Source organism: Bufo bufo, chromosome 3 (genome assembly GCF_905171765.1).
Source record: "Bufo bufo chromosome 3, aBufBuf1.1, whole genome shotgun sequence".
NCBI classification, from domain to species: Eukaryota; Metazoa; Chordata; class Amphibia; order Anura; family Bufonidae; genus Bufo; species Bufo bufo.
The window spans coordinates 210,405,011-210,429,129 of NC_053391.1; the positions used below are offsets into that span (position 1 = coordinate 210,405,011).

The 24,119-nt window shown below is 41.5% G+C and overlaps 1 protein-coding gene across 6 annotated transcripts in view; it reads left to right on the forward strand.

Annotated features, from left to right (window-relative positions):
- MAGI3 (membrane associated guanylate kinase, WW and PDZ domain containing 3) overlaps positions 1–24,119 on the forward strand; it is a 345,070-nt gene that overhangs the window by 266,325 nt on the left and 54,626 nt on the right. For all 6 annotated transcript variants that reach the window (XM_040423894.1, XM_040423896.1, XM_040423898.1 and 3 more), the window contains 6 exons: positions 4,470–4,576; positions 4,657–4,845; positions 6,548–7,156; positions 11,874–11,905; positions 13,655–13,817; positions 19,983–20,074. In XM_040423894.1, coding sequence (XP_040279828.1) covers positions 4,470–4,576; positions 4,657–4,845; positions 6,548–7,156; positions 11,874–11,905; positions 13,655–13,817; positions 19,983–20,074 — 1,192 coding nt within the window. The remainder of the gene's footprint in view (positions 1–4,469; positions 4,577–4,656; positions 4,846–6,547; positions 7,157–11,873; positions 11,906–13,654; positions 13,818–19,982; positions 20,075–24,119) is intronic.

The following is a 24,119-nucleotide window of genomic DNA, read 5'->3' on the forward strand; positions in this document are numbered from 1 at the left end:
GTTAAAGTAGATTCTTCAATGCAAAGCACATGTTGATCTTATTAAACTCCAAAGTTCTACATTGAATAGTTTCATAATATATATTTATGGGAATAAGAGCTATATTTTATGTACAAAGCTAAAAATCCAAATCTTCCTGACTGCTGTCACCACTAGGTGGAGCTAACTGAACCATGTTTATACAGTAATAAATCTGTCTTCAGTCATCTCTTGAGCTGCCCCTGGTGGTTTCTGTTTTTCTCCTTAATCCCCTTCATTTTTGGCTGGGAAATGACTGAGGGGTGGGATTTAGTTTAGTTCTTGACTAGTGTCTCGGTGTTTGCAGAACAGTGGGAACGATTCTTTGTGAAGCAAGTTGCTTCTACCTTTGGAACAATATGGACAAATCATACTCAACACTGACATTGCAAAAATTAAGGACATTTGAATCCCAACACTTGGACTACCCCAAAATGTCCACTTACAGTATGCAAGATCAGTCCCTTTCACAGCCCAAGTCATGGGATGTTTTTGGCTAAATTGGAAATTTTAGTAACTATGGATCTGGAGCAAGCACAACCTCCTTCAAAAACCAAAACAAGTCCAGGATAACATGCTTCAAGGTTAAAGCCATCTAAGATATTAGTATTTTATTGTTAAAACACATTGTTTGGGACTCCAATACATATATTCACTTATAAATAATCGATGGGCTCAAGCCCTGGTCTTTGAAGAAGGTCACACTTGGTTTGGATCCTTTTGTTTCCTAATTTGCATCCTCTGAGACGCCTTTTATTCCTGTGCTTCTGGCAGTATCCTGTACAGCAGCATCTTCCATGTGCCTTACCTGACCATAAAAGATCACCAAAATAGGCAAGCATAATGCATTACCAGCGTGCCACAGTATTTCTTGTTGCACATCCTACCGTCCAATTGTTTTTCTGTACAGAATCCCTACAATACAAGGAAACAAGTATGGACTGTGGAGGAGGCAGGCAAAATCGAGGTTTCCTATGACACCTATAGAATCTATATAATGGAAGAAGTATTGTACAGAATACTTGACACTAATTGTAAAGGCTTTTTTTTTTTAATGCAGAGCCAGCTTGCCTAAATATCTGTATTCTGTATTCATCAAGGAGTTAATGATCTCTATACTCATTAAGGGTAGAACATTAGTCAAGAATTGCTAAATGTGTAATTGCACTGGTAATTCCCTGGTAGAAATATCAGGGGAGGCTACTTAATTTGAGCGTGCGAGTCATGGTGACAGTTTTGTGAAGGAAGAGTCTGGGAGCATCACAGTGAGACTGAGAATCTGCGCTCGCTACATTAATTCACCGCTCTGGGTGACCTGCCTGATAAACACTGCGGTCATAGAACCTTTTTGTTTTTCAAAATTGTGACCACGACTGTAGCAATGTAGTGTCGCAAACAGTATGTAAATAAATTTGGTAGTTGCCATGATTTTGTGGTTTGGTAGTGGTGCACAGGGGTGGATTGGGAACTTAAAGGGAACCTGTCACCTGGATTTTAGGTAGAGAGCTGAGGACATGGGCTGCTATGTCGTCGCTAGCACATCCGCAATACCTAGTCCCCATAAAAACGATTTTATAGATATGTAAATTAACTTTAGATGAGTCCTGTCAGAGATGAGTCCGGCGTTCTCTGACTGAGCCCAGCTCCGCCCCGCATCCTCCGAATCTCCTCCTTACTCCCAAACGTCACAAAGCGAGAGTTCCGTAATCTTGCGATGCACGAGCTAGCGCATGCACAGTGTCGGAATAGTGTTCCTTCCCTGTGCTGGCATCAGCCTCAGGGAACAAACTGCGCATGTGCATTGCGAGATTACGGCGCTCTAGCTTTGTGAGGTCGGGGAGCAAGGAGGAGATTCGGGGTATGCGGGGCGTGGCTGGGCTCCGGAAACGTTAGTAGCCTCATTTATTTATATATATATATATATATATATATATATATATATATAATCTTTATTTTTCACACAATAAAAGCACACATAGCTATGGGGACTGGATATTGCGGATGTGCTAGCGGCCATCTAGCAGCCCATGTCCTCAGCTCTATACCAAAAATCCAGGTGACCGGTTCCCTTTAAAGTGGCCCTGAAAAAAAAAATGGCCTCATGTTGTGGGTGGGTTCAAATTGACAGAAGTTGGGGCAACACAAGTAGGTGGGGCTTGCAATACTATAGTGCAGCACAAAATGCCGCCTGATCAGAACCAAATAGAACTGTGCAGCACAAAGTACTGCGGTCTTCACCACAGTATTCAACTATATTACCATGGGGATGATGATACACTTGAGGCTACTTTCACACTTGCGGCAGAGTGATCCGTCGCCGGAAGTGCCTGCCTGATCAGGCAATCTGCATGCAAACTGACAGCATTTGTAGACGGATCCGGATGCGGATCCATCTGACAAATGCATTGCAAGAACGGATCCGTCTCTCCGTTTGTCATACGGATGGACGGATCCGGCATTGCTGTATTTTTAATGCCGGATCCGGCACTAATACATTTCAATGTAAATTAATGCCGGATCCGGCATTCCTGCAAATGATGCAGAATTTTGGACGGAGATAATACCGCAGCAGTGACTGAACTGATGACATCCATTCCTGAACTGATGTTTCTCCATTCCGAATGCATGGGGATAAAAGTGATCAGTTCTTTTCCGGTATTGAGCCCCTGTGACGTAACTCAGTGCCGGAAAAGAAAAATGCAAGTGTGAAAGTACCCTGAGTTCAGGAAGGCACCTGGGGCCGTTGGCCAGGTGCATAGCTATCTAATGCTCCTAATAATAATTTAATGCTTTGTGGCCGTGAAGAGGGCTCGGCCCACCTGTAAATGTCCCTGTAGTTTCTATGGCCAGTTCTTCCCTGGTGGTGGGGCTTATTTGTTTTTGAGGCCCTGATTTTTTTTCCCCTTTAAACAGCAGCATGCAAGTCTAAAGAAAAAAAAAAAAGAAAAATTGGACATGTACATTTTATTCATATAACTTTAAAGGAATGCAAAACAGTGAAAATGTGCAAGAGCATATAAAAAATAGCACTTAAAGGGGTTATCCAATTTCTCAAACCCCTCCCACATGTGCAGGGCCCCTAACCGGTAATATATTTACCCCGCTCCCAGCGCCACTCCTGGTCCCCGCACCGCCGCTGCTGCTTCTCCCTGCACACGGATAAAAACATCCAGTGTCCGAGAGAAGCAACCAATGACAGGCACCCGCGATGCTAGGGAGGCTCGTCCCCGCCTGCCATGGGCTACTTCCCCCCGACACTGGATGTTTTCATCCGTGTACAGCGAGAAGCATCAGCGGTGGTGCGGGGACCAGGAGTGGAGCGGGGTAAGTATATTACCGGTGAGGGGAGTTTTGAGTAATTGGAAAACCCCTTTTAATCCAAACTCTTCCTTTCATCTTATTTTGTCCTATGTTACGAGTAATACTGAGAAATATATAAAGAAATCTTCTCCATGTATACCAGAAGCTCAGTCATGGCCTCTTCCTGACAATCCTATGTCTTCCTGTAAGGCAACTGGCCGGAGCAGCAGCCACCTCATCTGTGGTGGGAGAGTGTTACGTCCTACCCTTTATCTTCTCATTAGCTAGTTTCCAAGCAAAGAGCCGTGTTCTGTGCAGGTTTTCGACTTTTTCAGTAACATGCAGAAAATTCTGCAGACTAGCAAACAGTGGAGGAAAGATTATTTTCCGTTTCCCTTTATCATTTATCATTGATTCGATGGAGCAGACAATTGTTGAGAAGGAAGCACTTCCTTCCTGACAATTGCTTGCTCGTCAGTGGAGGAGACGGTGCATTTACATGCAGTAATCTCTTCCACATTATGCCATCGCTCGCCCCTGTACAGAATTGTTTGCTGGCACGTTTAGACGGCACGATCTGCTACCGGCAATCAATGATTTTAGGTGACCACAGAAACGATCTGATTACCCAATGAACGAGCCTGGCGGCACCTTTACACTGGCAGATTATGGCTAATGACCACTCATTCTAATGCTCGTTACCGATAATCTCCCCGAACATCGGGCAGTCTAACCGGACATTAAATTTAATGTTCCTTTTAAAGGATTTTTCAGTTTTACTGAAAAAAACCGCAATGTAAGCAGAAATCGTGGAGTAAGGTCTTGTGCATTTTGTACTGACAGTCCAGTTCCCTATTGGACGCAGTCCAGCATTTATGGATTTAAAGACTACAATGATATTGTCTTAAAGATCCCAAAATTTTATGTCTATAATTTTCACCAGTGACTTGTATCAACATCCGTGTAGGACTTTAAATCGTGTATTTTTATTTTACAGTTTTCTACTTTTGTAAATATTTAACAATGTTTTGAAATTTTTAAAAAAATAGTTTGAAGGTTTGGGCTCCTTCCTTTTTTTACGTGACGTGTATAACATGAAGTATCTTCTATATGAGAAGTGTTAATATATGATCCATTTTTTTTTTTTAAAGTCACATTAATCAGAAAACCCAGTTTGAGAATCCAGTTGTAGAAGCTAAAAGAAGGAAACAGCTTGGACAGCTGAGTTTGCCTCCATCTCACGGGGCACTAAATACCGGTAGGTATTCATTTGTAGTAATTGACATCGATGTATATAGTTGTGGACGTACTGATCAGTCTGTTTTCCATCCATCTTAGAGTCGGAGGCGTCCCCATTCACCAGAGATCCAGCACTGTTAAAGGGAGCGATACTGCGTACCTCCCTGAAGAAGAGCTCCATGGGGTTTGGATTTACCATCATTGGAGGAGACCGACCAGATGAGTTTCTCCAGGTGAAAAATGTATTGAAGGATGGTCCAGCGGCACAAGATGCCAAAATAGCACCAGGTATGACGCGCACAGTACTCATATGATTGAAAACCTATGTATAAATCCATCCTATAAAAAATTAATGAAAATGCGCCCTTGCTTCTAGTATTGACATTCTGTCAATCTCTTCCAATCCACTATTTAGGACAAATGTCCCTCTAGTGCTATCAATTCGACTTATGTGATCAATAGCTCAGCATCAATGGAAGTGCTCACACACTAGTTAAGTAGAGCTGAATCAGAAAAATTGCAGGGTATACATCTTGGGGGATGAATTTAAACCTTGTTACACTGAAATGTTAAAAAAAGGATTCTGTAGGAACACACCTTATTGACGTTGGAATAGTAATGCCCATTGATCCTCTCTGCCTGCCATAGGGTTCATGAAGGAGTGTGGTCGATCTGATGAAATCTACAGCCAAATACAGCTCCGTACATGCATTTCCAGATGGAATAACAAAAGAACATCACAACATGAGTCCTAGCATTGTTATTTCATGGGAATACACATTTTTACTAAAACAGGAGACCTAGTTAGCACATCGGGTACATGTATCTTATGCTGTTTTATGGATCCATTATATGGCACCCATAGCAATCTATGGGCGCACTTCTAAATGTTATGCTCTTCTTACCACCTCATTTAGTTTCTTGAAGACCGGAGTGCAGTATGTCAGGAACTCTATTGGTTCTGGACAGTGGCGTACATAGAGAAGTAAGGGCCCCATAGCAAGAATCAAATCGGGCCCCCCCCCCCACACAGGACAGAAGGGTTTCTTCTTTAAACTTTTTTCATTTTTCCACTGCCTCATTTGCTAAAAGTTGTTCCTTTAGAGGGTAGAGCCCTGACCAAGTTTTCACCCCCAGTAGAAGAGGGGATGATCCCAACTAAGACTGGGCCCCCTCTTGGCCTGGGCCCGATGGTAGTTACGCCCCTGGTTCTGGACTTTCAGGGTTGCAGCTTTTCTAGACGGTGGTCACCTTAATTTATTTAGATAGATAGATTTGTTCTCAGTGAGATGCCTTTCTTAGGTTTTATTATTTTTTTTATTGTAGGGTTACATTAAAAATGATATTTATTCTAAGGGTAAGTTCAGATATAGAGTTCAAATAGCTTTTTTTGCAGCAAATTGTACAAAATCGGCTGCTATTTTGTTGCACTTTTGCTATGATTTGACCACATTGTGTGGATTCATTCTAAGACTATTCGTGATTTTACTTCTCTTACTTTTCAAATAATCTTTCACTCAAAACCATATATTTTCTCTTGGATTTTCTCCCATAAATACTAACGAGTGGGTTAAAGTAATGACTGCAGCTTAGGAAATGAACTGCATCAGTGTGGAAGCCAGCACTTAGCCATCAAGAGCCTGAAATAATGTCCTCCCAAAATCCATCTTGCCGCTCTTATTAACTGTAATGAATAAACGGACTTTGCTGCAATCAGCAGAGGAATGAGCTTTGGTATAGAAACATTTCAAATGGTAAAATGGAATCGGCATTTAGATAGAACTTGGTTTCATGCAACATTGACTTCCAAGCTATACCCTCTGTATATATCACAAGCCTTTCCTGGATTTGCAAAACTTCAGGGCTCACAAATTACGGAGTATATACATGAAATTCATATATATCACAGAAATGAAATAAAGATGCATAATATTAAGGGTTTTAAGAGTTGCTTGTATGATAGAATTCATAAGTCTTCTTCTTCTGCCAGGTGATGTGATTGTTGACATAAATGGAACGTGTGTCCTTGGTCACACTCATGCAGAAGTCGTCCAGATGTTCCAGCTGATTCCCATAAACCAGTATGTGAATATGACCCTCTGCCGTGGATACCCTCTTCCTGAAGACAGTGATGATCCTGTAAATGATATGGTTACCAATGCCCCACCAATCATCAATGGGCAGATGACAACTCAAGGAGAAAACATGGGAAGTCAGGACTTGAAATCGGGATTGGTTGTTCTGGATCAAAATGGAAAACCAGGCCATGTGTTAGTCAATGGGCGTTTAAATGGTCCTTCACTTGAGATACAGGATCAAAGGACATCTATGGCATCAACTGTGAACCCACCGCCAGAGCTTGTAACTGTTCCTTTATTAAAAGGACCTAAGGGTTTTGGATTTGCTATTGCTGACAGTGCAATGGGCCAAAAGGTCAAAATGATCTTGGATAGCCAGTGGTGTCCTGGCCTTCAGAAGGGAGATGTAATAAAAGAAATCTATCATCAGAATGTGCAAAATCTAACACACATACAAGTTGTTGAAGTCCTGAAGCAATTTCCAGTTGGGGCTGAGGTGCCATTACTCGTGTTAAGAGGAGGTCAGTTGAATGCTAGTATTTTATTTCTACTGTGCATTGTGTACATGACTTTAATTTTTTTAAGTTACAGTATAACATGGAAATGAATATATTTGTACAGCGCCAGTCCACATCTAACTTGATCTGCATCTTCCCTCCCCATATTGGGCATTAGTACATTGGCAGAACTCATTTAATGGTGATTTAGGTGGGTTCTCTAGGACTTCATAATCAATGTTTGTTTGTTGGGAGTCTAACAATTGGAAGTTCCAAAGGTCAGAATAAAGGGGGGGGGGCCTGAATTGAAACATTGATTGGCTTATTTTAGGCCATGAATGATTAATACTTGGATAACCCCCTTAAAGGAAATGTAGATACTGAATTACATTTCGTTGTGCCAGTGGTGAAAATAAAAAATAAAAATAAAATGTAAACTAAGAAATCTCTTTTTACATTGATGTCACATAAGAACCTTAGAATGCACTGGTATTTCTGCAGCTGCACATCAGATCCATATTGATTAATCATGTCTAGATGACTTTGTCTCCACATGGGCATAATAATAAGTCCAAAAATCAAGACTCAAAATTACCTGAAGGAGGAACCCTAGATGAGATCTAACCTCATTAAATTACTATGCACCTAATAGGATTTGCCTGTTGTAACAAGTGAGAACACACAGCCACTGTAGTGACATTTTTCTAATAATGATTGTTTCCTGTTGGTTTGGTGCAGACAGTATGCCATACTTTGTTGCATATTCTATTATTGTAGTCCTTGTATGCAGCATAATCTCTTTCATGTCAGCTCAGTTATTATACATTGGATTTTTACTTATGCCATACTCCGGTCAGTCCATTATTTTTATATACAGTATTTCTTTGGTCTTCTTTAAAGGGGTTGTCTGGGTTCAGAGCTGAACCCGGACATATCCCCATTTTCACCCAGGCAGCCTCCCTGAATTGAGCATCGGAGCAGTTCATGTTCCGATGCTCTCCTTTGCCCTGCGCTAAATCGCGCAGGGCAAAGGCATTTTTTTCTGGAGTTCCTGTGACGCTCCTGGCTCTCCATGGGGCTGCCAGGCGGAGGCTTCTGCCCAGCAGTGAGCCCGATGACATCACTGGCAGTGACGGACGGTCTTTAGCGCTGCCCTAGCCTAGCCTGTAAAACAGCTAGGGCAGCGCTAATCCCGCCCATCAGAGCTGGTGACGTCACCGAAACACACTGGTGGGCGGAAGCCTCCGCCCGACAGTGTGTTATTGTAAATAAGAGCCCTTGCCCTGCGCGATCCAGCGCAGGGCAAGGGAGCGCATCGGACCATGGAATGCTCCGATGCTAACATCAGGGGGGCTGCCTGGGTGCAATTATGGGTATGTCCGGGTTCAGCTCTGAACCCAGACAACCCCTTTAAGACATCATGAATATTAGAGTAGGGTGTGTATTAATAAGCTTCAATCAAAAGCGGACCACCATTTTTAAATACTGTATGTGATAAACGTAAGGTTCCAGATCAAATTTGGTACTTTATGTAGGACTTTATTTCAGTTTGTATGATTATGTTGTGAAGTCTGGTTGATGGAACTGGACATTAAGGTACTCTCTCGCATGGCAAATACCCTTAAGGCGGTCATACATATTTTACTAATACCATCTAAACCTACTGATTTTGGCAGAACAGTCGACCATTAAATGGGTATGGAGCCTCCTAACTCTCCCCTGATGGAAGGTGTCAGGAGTGAGAAGGATCTGACATTTTGGACTTCAACTTGCCTGATCCTTTTTTTCTTAAGAGGTACAGTATCTGGCAGCAGTTTTCTCCTATTGAGAACGCATGCACACTCGGCTAAGCACCCATGTATATGGGTGATTGGAAGCAATAGATTTAACCAAACGTCCAGCTGTCTACTGTGTTTGGCTAGCCTAAAGGCCCTTTTACACAGGCAGATGATCCATAGATTACAGATTATTGCCCAGTGTAAACATGGCAACCATGGGTCGACAAACAAGCAAAAGCTTGTTTGTTGACTGATCGGATCTTTTATGCGGGCATCAACTCTCCTCAACTGTAATTAGGGGTTACACTGTCAATAATATGCAAACTGAATTGGGAGGATGAATGATCGTGCTTGTGATTGCTCATCCCTCTTTCATTTTGTATCAGCCCACGTGGAAGGTCCTTTAAACGAGCGTTGATCAACTTGTTATATTGTTGATCGTTGCTTATTTCAGGCTGAACTCTGTGAAGGATCCCTTAGGCAGTTGTTCTACGGATGACTAAATTACTATTGTACTTTAGAGGCTACACTAATAGAGTACCCTCAAATGTACTGCGAGAGTCTGCTATAGACAAACAAGGCTGAACAGTCTGTAAACAAGAGCATCTGATAAACAGCAGGAATACCGTACATTAGATGGTTTGTACAGATAGATTCTTGCTCTTTCGGCATGGACGCAGTTAATAGCAATTACAGCGACTCCATTTCTGTTCCATCCTAATTAGCTTATAGTTGCACATAATGCGGTTCCTGATAGCTGCCAGTTAGAGATGTGTCTATGTCTTCTGTAATGGCCCAGACGCTGCCCTTTTAAGAGCTGTTTTATTCCCAGTGATTGAATCCGAGTGGCCTTATCAAGGCTCATTCATGTGTTACATTCATCGACTTAATTGACTTCGCGTCTGCAAAGAGAAAGCAAGAAGAAAACATTATAATGACTGGGAGCTAGGATTAGGAAAGGACTTTTTTGTCATGTGGTCCAAGCTTACCATGGTCTTAACACCTTTCATGCTGTAGATATTCATTATGCAGATTCTGATTGTTGGGTTTAATGTAATCAGTTCTAATCCTGCATTTAGTAATCAGTTTTTTGGGAACCATAGTAATAATTTTATGGATGGAAATTGCATGTGCATGATCTGCGCGGTGTCGTTTTTTCTTTTTATTGTCATTATTATTTTATAATATCTTTTTTTACTGTCGCCATCATATAAATAGTGAGGCCCTGTGGCCTGTGCTGCACCTCCCGCTGGCGCCCCTCTGTCAGGGTATACCAAACAGTGCCTTATATATAAGTGCTATAATGAAGGGTGCCCAACAGTGCCCCACTTTGGTCAAATTAAATTTCCGTATAGTTATCCAAATAACGTTACTATAAAGTATCGCCATGATATGTCGAAAAAATTATAGTGTTCAGTGACTAGATAGCAGTACTACAGAATACCTAAAGCCGGCCTTACACCTTAGATAGCAGGCCGCTATTCCTCCTAACCCATCATACACATCCATGCTAATGTCTGCAATACATGCATCTCTTCTCAATAGGGAGACGGCAATAAGCTGCTTCCAGACATCTTGTCTCCCATTAGAACCAATGAATTCCAATGTGCTTGGTTTCCTCTTTTCCCCTAGATGGTCGACTAGTACCAAAATCTTAACTGGCATTTATCTAATATGTATGGCTACCTTAAAGGGGTTTGCCCATGTGAGACATTGATGGCATATCACTAGGATATGCCTTAAATGTCAGATAGGTGTGGGTCCCACCTATGGGACCCACTCCTATCACCAGAACAGGGCCCCCGAAGTGAAGGAAAGCACACCATGCATGCGCGGCGTGCTGTCCATTCACTGCTATGGGAGCTTTTAAAATAGTCGAGCAAACAAGTCCCATGGCAGTGAATGGAGAGTGCAATGTGCATGCACGGCCACCTCTCCATTGACAGCTATGGGAGTGCTTGGCTATTTTCGGAACTCCCATCGTGGTGAGCAGATGATGGCTGCGCTTGCTTGTTGCACCCCCTTTCACTTTGCCATCAATGTCTCAGATGGGAATGCCCCTTTAAGTAATTACAAACATAAACTGCTCAAATAATAAAATATATAGGGGTCATTTATCAAACAGGTGTAAAGTAGAACTGGCTTAGTTGCCCATAGCGACCAATCAGATTCCACCTTTCATTTTCCAAAGGAGCTGTCCAAAATAAAAGGAGGAATCTAATTGGTTGGTGTGGACAGTTCTACTTTACACCCATAGTGACTAAAAACAGCTCCATACATTGTGATCTAACAACAAATCTATGTAATAATAAATAGTAATTGGTATATAAATGAATATGCAGATTTGTGGTTGCAAGCCCCTTCTGCAGAGGCTGCACCTCTTAGGACGGCCATTGCAGATTTGCCTCGCTTCTGAATGGGGTTTGTAAAAATCCATCACATGCTGTAGTAACAACTGCATTCCCATGTATGAAATGGGTTCTCTGCTGCAGAACTTGACAAGGCCCGTTATTGGCGCGTTCTGGACTGAGCAGGGGCGGAGCTTAAAATAGCAGACAATTGGCTGAAGAAAACCTCTGCTCGCAGTGAATGGGACTGGGCGGAGCGGTACAAACCTCTGCAGAGATCCAGCAGGCCGTTCCCCGCTGCAACTAGCCTAAACCAGGCATACTGATCACGGTGACTAGAATGAACCCGAGAAATTCTTATTTTTAGTTATGTGCAAATGAGGTGCTCAGAGCAACGCTTCACCTCACCGCTCCAGCAACCTCACTGCTCCAGTGGAGTCTCATTCAGTACTATCGCGCATGTGCAGTGAAGATCTCAGGGGACAACCTCATGAAAGCTTCACTGCACCAGCGCATGGGCAAGATTACCTTCCTTTTCCCCCATGTCTGTTTGTAATACCTTGATATCTCTTGCCTTCTCCTAACTCTGGCTCACGTGTTCTTTTCTATTTGCAGCTCCCCCGTCACCTATCAAAGTAGCAAAAGTGGTGAGTGTAAAATAATTTTTTGTGTTCTAACATTTTAGCACGCTATTATCATCTTGACGAAAAGATTCAGAAGAGTGAACAATTGCGTAAAGTAGAGGACGTTTTGCCTTGGTTTCCTCAGATAAGCCACTGTATATGCTTGTGTAGTGCTCCATTCTTACGTATTTTACCAATAAATATCTCCCAGATTAAATCTATACTCGAGTCTCCAAACACGAATATAATCAGAGATTTGTTTTGCTTGTTAAGAGGCCAACAAAACATAGAGGACCCGTCACTACGGCTGTAAACGCAATTTTATGGTTCTTTCTGCACTGTGTAAAAATGAAAAATAAGCCCATCCTAATCCCCTCCTCAGAGCAGGAGCCGTCACTATGTAAGATGCTAATACAGAAGCAGCTGGAGAAACAAACGGATATACTCGTCAGCTTCTTTCTCTTTTCATTTAGAAGCCATAGGAACAAGTTTTTTTGTGTGACTTTTACATGTTTTTTTATTTCGTAGCTAATGACCCTGACAGGATCGCTGCTTTTTTTTTTTATATAAATCACAAAATTATACAGTAAACATACATAACTCTACATAGAAGCTGTAATGGTAGGATATATTAAAGGGAACCTGTCATCAACTTTATGCTGACTTCACTGAGGGCAGCATAAAATACTGACAGAAATGCTGATGTCAGCGGTGTGTAACAAATCAGCTATAAGTAAGTGGTTGCTGAGAACCAACATCACAAACTTTGCAGCCCGGGCCTTGAAAAGAGTCACATCTACCTGAGAAGAGTCCTGGTTATTCATATCTCCTGCTCTCCACCCGTCTGCTGATGATTGGCGGTTCTCTCCTAGAGAGAAAGGGAGAAAACTAGGTAGAAGACTGTCAGTCATCAGCAGGTGGGCAGGAGATATGAAAAACCAGGACTCTTCTCAGGTGGCCGGGACTCTTTTCCAGGCCCAGTCTGCAATGATTGTGATGTTGGTTCTCGGCAACCACTTACTTTTAACTTATAAATGACAGACCGCTGAAATCATCTCACCTGTCTCTACTTTATTCTGCCATTAGTATGGGTAGCATGAAGTTGATGACAGGTTCCCTTTAAGGCTTACCCAGAAGACTGGAGCTGCAATCCGGTCACAGTCACTGATTCTACTCTAATAATAATAATCTTTATTTATATAGCGCCAACATATTCCGCAGCGGTTTACAATTCAGGCTTGCTAGCTCACATTATGCTGACCGTCCCACATACAAATCCTGTTAGTACACTCCCCACACACACTGTTTGAATCAATGCTCAGACTGATATGACCACAGGTCAACTAACAAATGATCTCTAGTGACCCACCAACTACTTGTAATTCCCTTTTTAGGTAACATGTTTAGGTTATTTTAGTCGGGAAGGAAGCGTTCAGTGAAGGCAACCCATCCACAGTCGCTCATCCCCATAGAGAATGATTTAGGTGTCCACACGAACAATGAACGAGTGTTTGGTTCATTCATCAGGTAATCATTGGCACCTTTACACTGGTGGAGTATCGCTAAAGAGCATTTTTACGAACGCTTGTTAGCGATAATCTGCCCCATGTTCAGGCAGTGTAAAGGGGCAGATAAGAGGAATACATCTTCTGGTCATAGTGACCGTGTCATCTGTGTTAAACCTTTTTAAATATAAATTTAGCTTTCTTTTAACAAAGTGTCTTTAGTGTAATAGGTGTCATATGATTGATGATGTAATGTTGTCACTTCTAGAAAACGGATAAGCAGGATCTGTCGGGCAGCCTTGAAGCAGTTGGCACAGCTGAACCTTTACCACAGCCATTGCCCTTTCCACCAAATCTTGCTCGATCCAACTCCCCAAAACTTGACCCTTCAGAAGTTTATAAGAAATCCAAAAATATCTTCGAAGATAAACGTGAGTACCTTCTTCATCATTTAGGAAATATCATTGGATTGAACCTGTCAACCTTGTGCACACATTGATTGTTTTCTTAGTCGTTCTTCAACAAAAGTCATAAAATCTGATATTTTAATTCAGATTAGAAAAGCGAAGTCCATTAAAGGGTTGTCCCATTCCCGTATCCACAGGGACAAGAATGGGGGCCAGTTTTGCCCCCTTTGCATGGAGCGGCAGAGACACATATATGCTACCATTCAGCTCTATAGGGCTAACTAACCAAGCTCTTGTACATGGCTGTCTTCGGCTGTCCTATAGAGTTGAATTCAAATGGGGAACACATAACTCTACATAGAAGCTGTAATTGTGGTGATCGGGTGTCTATAGATAGGGGATAATTTGTATTATGACAACCGATTTGATAAATAACAAGATCTTTAGAAAACTGGTGTATTTATAGGAGGTTGTAGTCACACCTGGGTCCTGGTGCCTAGGGGGACCCAAAGACCCCTGTGCAACATAAGAATACACCAGTATTATAAATGGCACATTGTCTGGTAGTTGGGGGCACCCTGGTACAGACTTTGATTTGGGGCCCTATAGCTTCATGTTATACCTCTACCATAGAAGTTTATTAGAGTGACATCTGATGTGCTAAGCATTCTGTTAAGGACCCAAGCACATACATGATAGGTAGGGATGAGCGAATTTCATGTTATGAAATTAGTTTGCGCTTAGTTTGGTGGTAAAAGCAGAATTGCGTTATGGATTCTGTTACCACAGACCATAACGCAATTCTATGACGGAATGTACAACGGAATGCCTTTAGAGACATTCCGTTATTCATTCTGTCATAATAGAAGTCTATGGGCGGCAAAACGGATCCGTCCCGTTTCCGTTATGCAGGGGAGTCCACCGCCAGGCGCAGCTCCCCGCCTCACCCATTGAAGTGAATGGGAGTGCACCGCGCATGCGCGGCCACCCCTCCCATTCATTTCTAAGGGGCCAACGGAAATAGCCGAGCCAGCGCTCGGCTATTTTCGGCGGCTCCATATAAATGAATGGAGGACGGCGGTGCGCCCTCCTCAACTTTTTCCGCTACGTTCTCCTTGTAGGTGCGGGTCCCACCTCTATCAGACAATGTGGGGGCATATCCTAGCAATATGCCCCCATTGTCTAAGATGGGATAACCCCCTTTAAGGGTAATCATTTTTTTTACGGGTAAGCTTTAATTAATTTAGGGGGCTGCTCTGGGGTCTGATTTTATTTGTGTCTGACCTGAGCTATCTATTTTATGGGTCTAATCTGGGTTCTCAAGTAAGTTAGGCTGTGTTTACAAGGTTTCCCCATGTGTTTTTTCCCCGCAAGGGATCCTCAATGCTATAAAGGTTGGGAAAAGCCTGGGCTAATGCACAGTAGCAATTGGACAAAAGCAGCAAGCAAAATCAAAAAGTATGTTTTTTCTATTTATACAAGTGAACAACTTAAACCATAAGCAAAAAGAGGTTCTGAAATTGCGGAAAGTATGTGAAACTGGTATGTATGGTATGAAAAAACAACAGTAGGAGTTCTACCTACATGTATATTTCCACAATAAATGAATACAGATGTCGATATGAGCAGGGTTGTCGGTATTTATCAGGGGGTACATGTCTCTATATGAGCAGTTTGTCAGTACTAATGAGGGGTATGAGCGTCTATATAATATATAATACTAGGTGTCAGTGACTACTACCTTGGTTCTGCTGGGCAACAGCATTGAAGTCCATGATGTGTCTGGGTAGCTGCTGGTAATCGTGCCAGTCATTTTGCCACTATAGAGGTAGTGTAAGATATGTCAGGTGTTCATCCCTCTCATGCAGGGCACATGTTCACATAGCACAAGATGAAGCCTAACTGAACCAGAGTGTTGCCAGATTCAGCACTGACCTGTTGGCAGGTTATTTCCTTCTAACACCTGGCAACAGGCTCCATCACATTGTGATTTTGGAAGCTTACTCCCTGTGCTGGTCACCCAGGGACATTCCTGGCCTCTCGTCTTCTCAGAGTCCTGGCCAGCACAAGGTCCTAAAGCCATGCATCGTTGCCAGTCCAGAACCACCAATAGCTTTGTGGAACCACGGGGTTCTAGAGGAACCTAACAGCTGCGGAACATCACATTTGCCAAGGGATTTCCCATAGTTTTTTTCCTATTCCAACACTGAACACGTTATGGAATTAGTATGTAATTCCTGAATACAAAAGGATTGATATAGGTTTGTTTAGGATTAGTTCTACAGAATTGGGATATATATTAAAATCAAGTTTTTATTTTTCTTAGTAAAGCTTGAAATGCCTTTTTTTGTAGGCATTACATTTTTTTTCCAAGCTCCACTGCATTTCTGGTAATGACTGTTGATCATTAGAGCGATTGTTCTTGTTTGGATTTGCTCTTTTAAAACATGACCTGGTGAGTGAATTTCTATGACACATCAGGCTGAGGAGCACTCCCATGTGTGGTCCCTCTACCTCAGGAAAGTTATTGTCTTGTTGTTTGGATGTCCTGCTCTTAAATACGTCATCTCCTGAGCACATTATTAAACATTTTCACAGATGTTTTCTTATACATACATGGAACCTAAGTGTTCTTAAAGAAAAACGGATTTCCCGGAAGAACCAGAAAGTTTACTGTGTCAGAAAATTTGTTATTTTTTTTTTTTCTGTGCAAAACTTTCTGCTTCACTCCTGAGATGCTTTGTACATATTTGTCTCCTCTAAATGTACGAAATCTTCTTTTATACCAATTATGTGGCTAGTTATATAAATCACTCCTGAGTCATGAGCTGGATAGAGCCCTTATGCCACTACCTTATTGCCTTGTTACATCTAGAGAGGAACAGACACGAGCAGTTACTAGACACCCTTGGCTCTATCTCTAAGAAACATAGTATTAGAGCGGTAAAAATCTAAGCTGTATGCTCCATGTTACCTCTTGATTTGCTGCTTTTTGAGACATGAAATTGTCAGATCCATTCAATCTTGGTTCTATGGTCAAACAAGATACATGTAGAGCGGAGCTATTCGGGTATTTCCAGGGGATCATTGCTTATGAAGTTCTCCCAGATTCCTGATGCTTCCTATACACATTACTTCGGTATTCTCCCCATCTATGATATTTCCACCAGATGAAATGTAATGGGGCGGAAAGAGTTTCTATCTCATATTTCCCACGGTTCTCTGCAATTACAGTTAGTTTGGTTATACAACAAGATAATAGGTACTGATTTTGCATAATCTGTGCTTTACTGATTAGTATATGCTGCTATAATCTTGGCACCTAGCAACCTAATTTAAATATTAACCTGATTGTAAAATGGTTCTATATTTAAATACAGCAAAACCTGGCATTAATTATATACCGTTGTAAAATGCTAATAAACCTACCTAGTTCTTTTTTTGAGAAAAGTCATTTAATCCAAAAGATGCATAGTAGACAGCCATTCATGATGTATGATATGCTATAGAGCAAAGCATAAGTTTGTGTATATGCAACGCAAACATGCAGTGAAAACATTTTGAGTATCAGGAAGAGAAAGTATGAACAGTGCCGAATGACATTAAATGGAATGAAGGGAAGCTTATCTACAATTTACAAAGTGCTTATTGATAACAGTCAAAATTGTTATGATTTACCAATATACAATGCATTCGGAAAGTCTTCAGACCCTTTCACGTTTTTTTCCCCCACATTTTTCCCACCATTCTGCACTCAATGCCCCATAATGACAGAATTTTCAAAATCTTTGCTAAAACTAAAATCTTGCATTGGCATAAGTATTCAGACCCTTTACTCAGTAAATAGTTGAAACCTCTTTGACAGCGATTACAAGATCCATTCAATTTGGGTATGATGTCACAAGTTTTGCAAACTTGGATTTGGGGATTTTATCCCATCTTCTCTGCAAATCCTCTCAAGCTCTGTTAGGTTGGATGGTGACCGTTGATGGGCAGCTATTTTCAGGTCTTTCCAGAGATGTTCGATTGGGTTCAAGTCAGGGCTCCAGCTGGACCACTCAAGAACATTCACAGAGTTGTCCCTAAGCCACTCCTGTGTTGTCTTGGCTGTGTGCTTAGGGTCATTGTCTTGTTGGAAGATAAACCTTTGTCCAAGTCTTAGGTCCAGAGCACTCTGTTTCAGGTTTTCATTAAGAATATCTCTGTACTTTGCTCCATTCCTCTTTCTCTCAACCCTGACCTTTCTCCCGATCCCAGCCACTAAAAAATATTCCCCAGCATGATGCTGACAGCAACATTCTTCACTGTAGGGATAGTATTGGGCCAGCCAAAAATTTCAATCTTGTTTTCATCAAACCAGAGGGTCTTGTATCTCACAATCTGAAAGCTCTTTAGGTGTTCTTTTGCGAACTCCAGGTGGGCTTTCATGTGTCTTTTACTGAGGAGAGGCATCTTTCTGTCCATTGTGCCATAAAGCCCAGATAGGTGGAGTGCTGCTGTGATAGTTGACCTTCGTAAGTTTCTTCTTTCTGCATACAGGATCTTTGGAGCTCAGCCAGAGTGACCATTGATTTCTTTGTCACCTCTTTTACCAAGGCCCCTTTCCCCTAGATACTTAGTTTGGTGGGGCGGCCAGCTCTAGAAAAAGTCCTAGGTGTTCCAAACTCCTTCCATTTAAGAATTCTAGAGGCCAATGTGCTTGTGGGAACCAGATTTGTTCCGCCACACAATCAAGTCTCTGAGTGTTCTGTAGGTAGTTCTTTTCTCCTCATGGCTTTTTTTTCTCTCTGATACGCATTGTCAGTTGTGAGACCTTTATATAGACAGGGTTGTGTCTTTCCAAATCATGTCAACTGAATTTACCACAGGTGGACTCCAGTCAAGGTGTAAAAATATCTCAGAGATCATCCAGAGAAATGGGAGGCCCCAGAGCTAAATTTCAAGTGTTATTGCAAAGGTTCTGAACACATATCCTGAGAAGTTTTTCCTTTTTTAATAAAATTCCAAATATTCAATATTTTTACTTTGTCATTATTGGGTGTTAAGTACAGAATGATGGGAGAAAACTAGATTTTTTTTTATTTTTATATATTAGCACAAGGCCACAAGATACAAAATGTGAAAAAAGTGAAAGGGTCTGAACTATGAAGGCTTTCCAATTTAAATACTAATTGTAAATAGATGTAAGAACTGAAGATCAGATACTGTGGACCAGTGGGAGCAGATGCTGAGCGGGATCCCGGGATTATAATTTTATCCAGCGTTCTGACTGTCTCAGTTGTGCATTGTTATTAGAACATCTTTCTTAATTTCTAATTACTGGCAAGAAGTGAAGCATTGCATAGATTGGGTATTCAAGAGTGATATTCCAATTAATCTGATAGAGTGTGTGTTAGGCAGCTTCTGTAGTAGAACATTTACTGACCAGCAGCAGTTTCCACATTTCTGCCTCTTTCTCTGTAGATATTTATGGTCAGCAGCTGTAACCAAATACCTCAGTGAGCTATTAACCCCATATCTGCCTCTCTGGAGATCCGAATAGTTATCAGTGCAGGAGCTAGGAGTTTTGATAAGTGGCAAAAAGATGTATGTATCAAAACATTTCTAAACACCTCTTATAATATTAATTAAGCAGGTGTTATGTAACCGTTACTCTTTAATTATTAGTTTAAGGGAAGGTGGGTATAATTAAAGGGGATATGCGTCCTAGTATCCGATATCCCCAAGGGTTGGAACCTGTAGCCAATAAAAAAAATAAAAAAAAAGCAATCTGTCAGTAGTCTAGCGACATGCCACTCTTGCTCATGTAGCTGTTGAGACCAGTGATTGGCCGCACCGGTCAGGGGACCAAGCCACTAATGGTCCAGCGGGGACCAGAAGTGGCTGGAAATAGGGCAGCAGCATGAGAAGATCGGGACTGTGGACAGGTGAGTGTTTAATTTATTTTGGCACGGATTCAAACCATTGGGTTTTTTCAGCTCCTAGGCCGGACAATCCCATTAAGATTATTGTTGTATAGAAACTTTTGTATCTTTTCAATTAAAACAAATCTAAATAATATATAGCAAAAACTAGCATTTACTATATCAAATCTTGTAGGATAGTATTGTATCTTGTTTATTGCTTAGTGATGCCTTCATGCCTAGAATTCTTTTAATTATTCATTTATTTTTATTTTTTTGGACGTAGCTCCCAATACTAAGGATTTGGATGTATTTCTCCGTAAGCAGGAATCTGGCTTTGGATTCAGGGTCCTTGGAGGGGATGGACCAGACCAAGCGGTGAGTACAATTTTCCACCTTCTTTTCTGTTTTTAAGTGGAATGCTAACAGGCCCATATATTCCTATAGATCCATCAAAATCTCTCTCTTGCATGCCACATGAGCTGTTTTCACACTAGTGCTTTAATGTCAGTTACGACTGAGAAATATGCATATTCCTGTCATAGTGAGTGTATGATTACATGACTATTCTCTAGCACCCAGTTATCTATGTAAGAAATGGATTTCTGACCTCAAAGTAAGTTTAACATTTTCAACTGCAGAGGACTAATGTTTATGGTTGTTTCATCTCATATTGTAATTTAACAAAATAATGTCATTGTGCAGCTCTGTCGTCATGGTAAGTGAGACCACAAGAGTTCTTGATGTTCTAAGGCTACTTTCACACTAGTGTTTTTGCTGGATCTGGCATGGTTCAGCAAAAACGCTTCCGTTACTGATAATATAACCATCTGCATCCGTTAGGAATGGATCCGGTTGTATTATCTTTAACATAGCCAAGACGGATCCATCATGAACTCCATTGAAAGTCAATGGGGGACGGATCTGTTTTCTATTGTGTCAGTTTGTGACAGTGAAAACGGACCTGTCCCCATTGATTTGCATTGTAGGTCATGACGGATCCGTCTTGCTCTGCATGCTGCAGTTTGCTCTCCGGTATGAGAACGGAATGCATTTTGGAGCATTCCGTTCTGTTCAGTTATGTTTTGTCCCCATTGACAATGAATAGTGACAAAACGGAAGCTTTTTTTTCCCCGTTATTGAGACCCTATGACGGATCTCAATACCGGAAAGTATTAAGCTAGTAAAAATCATCAGAATATGGGTCATGATGGGACCCAAGACCATTTATTACATAGCAATCAATTATTTTTTTCTTTAAAAAAATCTTATAATGTATGTATACAAATACATTGAGAGAAATCCATCAAACCTACTTCACAAAAACATGATTATTTGATTTTTTTCAAAAGTGCTGTTATTGTGTAACAATTATATATTTTTTAAATTAGACATATTTGGTATTGCCGTGTCCAAAACTCCCCGCACTATATCACATGATCTACCCCATAGAGAAAAAAATAAATAAAAACTATGCCAGCCATTTTTTGTCACCTCGCATGTGACATGGCACCAAAGAACCATTCCAGTGAGATTTGCATTCTAAAAATGGTGCTCCTTCCCTTCTGAGCCCTACTGTGTTCCCACAGCAGTCTACAACCACAATTGGGGTGTTTACATAAACTGCAGAATCAAGGAAATACATATTGAGGTTTGTTTTGCTGTTAACCCCTCCTGTTTTACAACAACAACAAAAATTGAAAGTCTTAAAAAAAAATGTTTTTTTTTTAGCTTTTACAACATGATGCCAATATAAAATAGACATATGGTGAATATTAACTATTTTGTTAGGCATCACTATCTGTCTTAAAAGCAGAGAAATTCAGATATAGAAAATAGCAATTTTTTTCCAAAGAATCTGTAAATTTTGGATTGAAAAAAGATTTACCACTAGCAAGAAGTATAATGTGTCATGAATAGACAGCCTGAGAATCACTTGCTTAAGTAAAAGCATTCCAAAGTTATTGCCACATAAAGTGACACGTCAGATTTGCAAAATAAGGGTCTATTCACACATCCGCATAACTGGTCCGCATCCGTACAGCAGTTTTGCAGAACGGGTGCGGACCCATTCATTTCAATGGGGCCGCAAAAGATGTGGACAGCACACCGTGTGCTGTCCGCATCCGCACTTCCGTTCCGCGGCCCCCCAAAAAAGATAGAACATGTCGTATTCTTGTCCGCAGCCACGGAAAAGAAAAGGCATTTCTATTGCGGAACGCATATGGCTGGTGTCCGTGTTTTGCAGATCCGCAATTTGCGGACCTCAAAACCATTGCGGACGTGTGACTGGACCCTTAGGCCCCTTTTACATGGGTGAGTTTTCCACGCGGGTGCAATGCGTGAGGTGAACGTATTGCACCCGCACTGAATCCGGACCCATTCATTTCTATGGGGCTGTGCACATGAGCGGTGATTTTCACGCATCACTCGTGCGTTGCGTGAAAATCGCAGCATGCTCTATATTGTGTGTTTTTCACGCAAAGCAGGTCCAAAGCAGTGAATGGGGCTGCGTGAAAATCCCAAGCATCCGCAAGCAAGTGCGGATGCGGTGCGATTTTCACGCTTGCTTTTTAGGTTATGATCGGGATAGGGACCCGATCATTATTTATTTTCCCCCACTCGCGCGGAAAAAACTGAATAATGCAACTCAGTCGCATACAAAACACAATTTTCCCGCAATGCACCCGCATCCTATCCGGCCCTCACACGCGACGCCCGTGTGAAAGAGGCTTTGTCAAAAAGGAGAAAACTAGTGGGTCCCAAAGGGGTAAAAATATAGAGTATTTTTCGTGGGACAAGCCATTTAAGATACATTAAAGTTATCACTCATCGCTTGTCATTTTATAAATGTGGCAAAAATTGCGACAACAGACTGACTTTAAAAGTTCTCTGTAGATCACTCCTCCCTAAAAGCTATCCTTTTAAACACTTTTACACAGTTAAAATCTACCTAAAAGGTTGTGCAACTTTGTAAATACTTGCAGTGATTTTTGAGCTATATACTGTACTGTATGAAAGTTTAGTCCGCGAGGTCATCCGAACTTCCATAATGTACTGCTCTTTTCTCATCGGAATCCAGAGAATGTAGAATTTATTGTTCTGTCTGAATGGAGAAGAAAACATTGATTTAGAATTTTCCTATAGGCACTTAGTGATTCACTAGTATAAATCAGGAGGCACAGTAGCCAGTGCTCTTAGGTGTTTGCTTCTGGTGCTGTTTTCTGTTGATGTCTATGCGTGTCCGTAAAATGGCCTAATGCAGTAACGGAACTGGTTTCTAAAGTCTACAGTGTTTGACCATCCCTGGTATAAAAACACTTTAGACATAGAAAGTATTTACTGCACTCTTTCATTAGGCTTTACAAAGTTTATCAAACCCCAGTATTGTCATTTTCGGCAGTGTGCATAGACAGGACTGTCTAGGTGCAAATACAGTTCATTCCTAATGGGCTACCATTTGAGATATTTTTGCTTGAAATGCTGATGGCCCCTATCACACCAGTGTAGCTGTGTGGGCCCCATGCAGTGACTCTTAAATGGCATCATTTTATTTTATTTGGGAGAGAAAAGCCCTCTCCTACCCTCTTTGTGAGGAATGAAGTCAAGTACGGAGATAAATAAGTAAAAGGCCCCGTGTTCTTCAGCCAGTGATTCCAAGTACCTGCAGGGACTTCATGCTGTGTTCTGGATCCGTTTTCTACTATGCATGCCCAATAATTGAATGTAATTGAAGGCAACAGGAAACCACAGCAACAAGACATACGCAGTTGACCTCTGTCATTTTTTAGTTGATAGAATACTGAGGCTTCGATGTAAATGTGACTGATACAAAGGACATGAAGTTACTGTATGTAGGCTAAAGAGAGAGGGGTGGGAAGCAGCGACTAATAGGGTCTGACCTTGCGTAGACCATTTAAGAGCTGTATAACTTAGGGTCATTGAAGCAGGGCCCATGAAATGTGATTACTAGTATCGGCAGCCATTTAGAATGTGTGCAAGGCCAGTGTCTCACAGTTTGCATATACAGCTCATTAAGCGACTTCTAAGACAAAACAAATAATTGCTCCAAAATTATAGCCCTTCATTTCCCTTGTACTCTCTAATTTACTAGTTTTGGTGTCACTGCGCTCATACATATTGATCAGCCTAAAAATAGTCTAGAAAGTGGGGAAATCTCAGTGTAAGCCCTCATGCACACGACCGTTTTTCGGGTCCGCATCCGAGCCGCAGTTTTTGCAGCTCAGGTGCGGACCCATTCACTACAATTGGGCCGCAAAAGATGCGGACAGTACTCCATGTGCTGTCCGCATCCTTTGCTCCGTTCCGTGGCCCCGCAAAAAAAATATAGCATGTCCTATTCTTGTCCGTTTGGCTGACAAGAATAGGCATTTCTACAATGGTTTGCGGACCGCAAAAAACG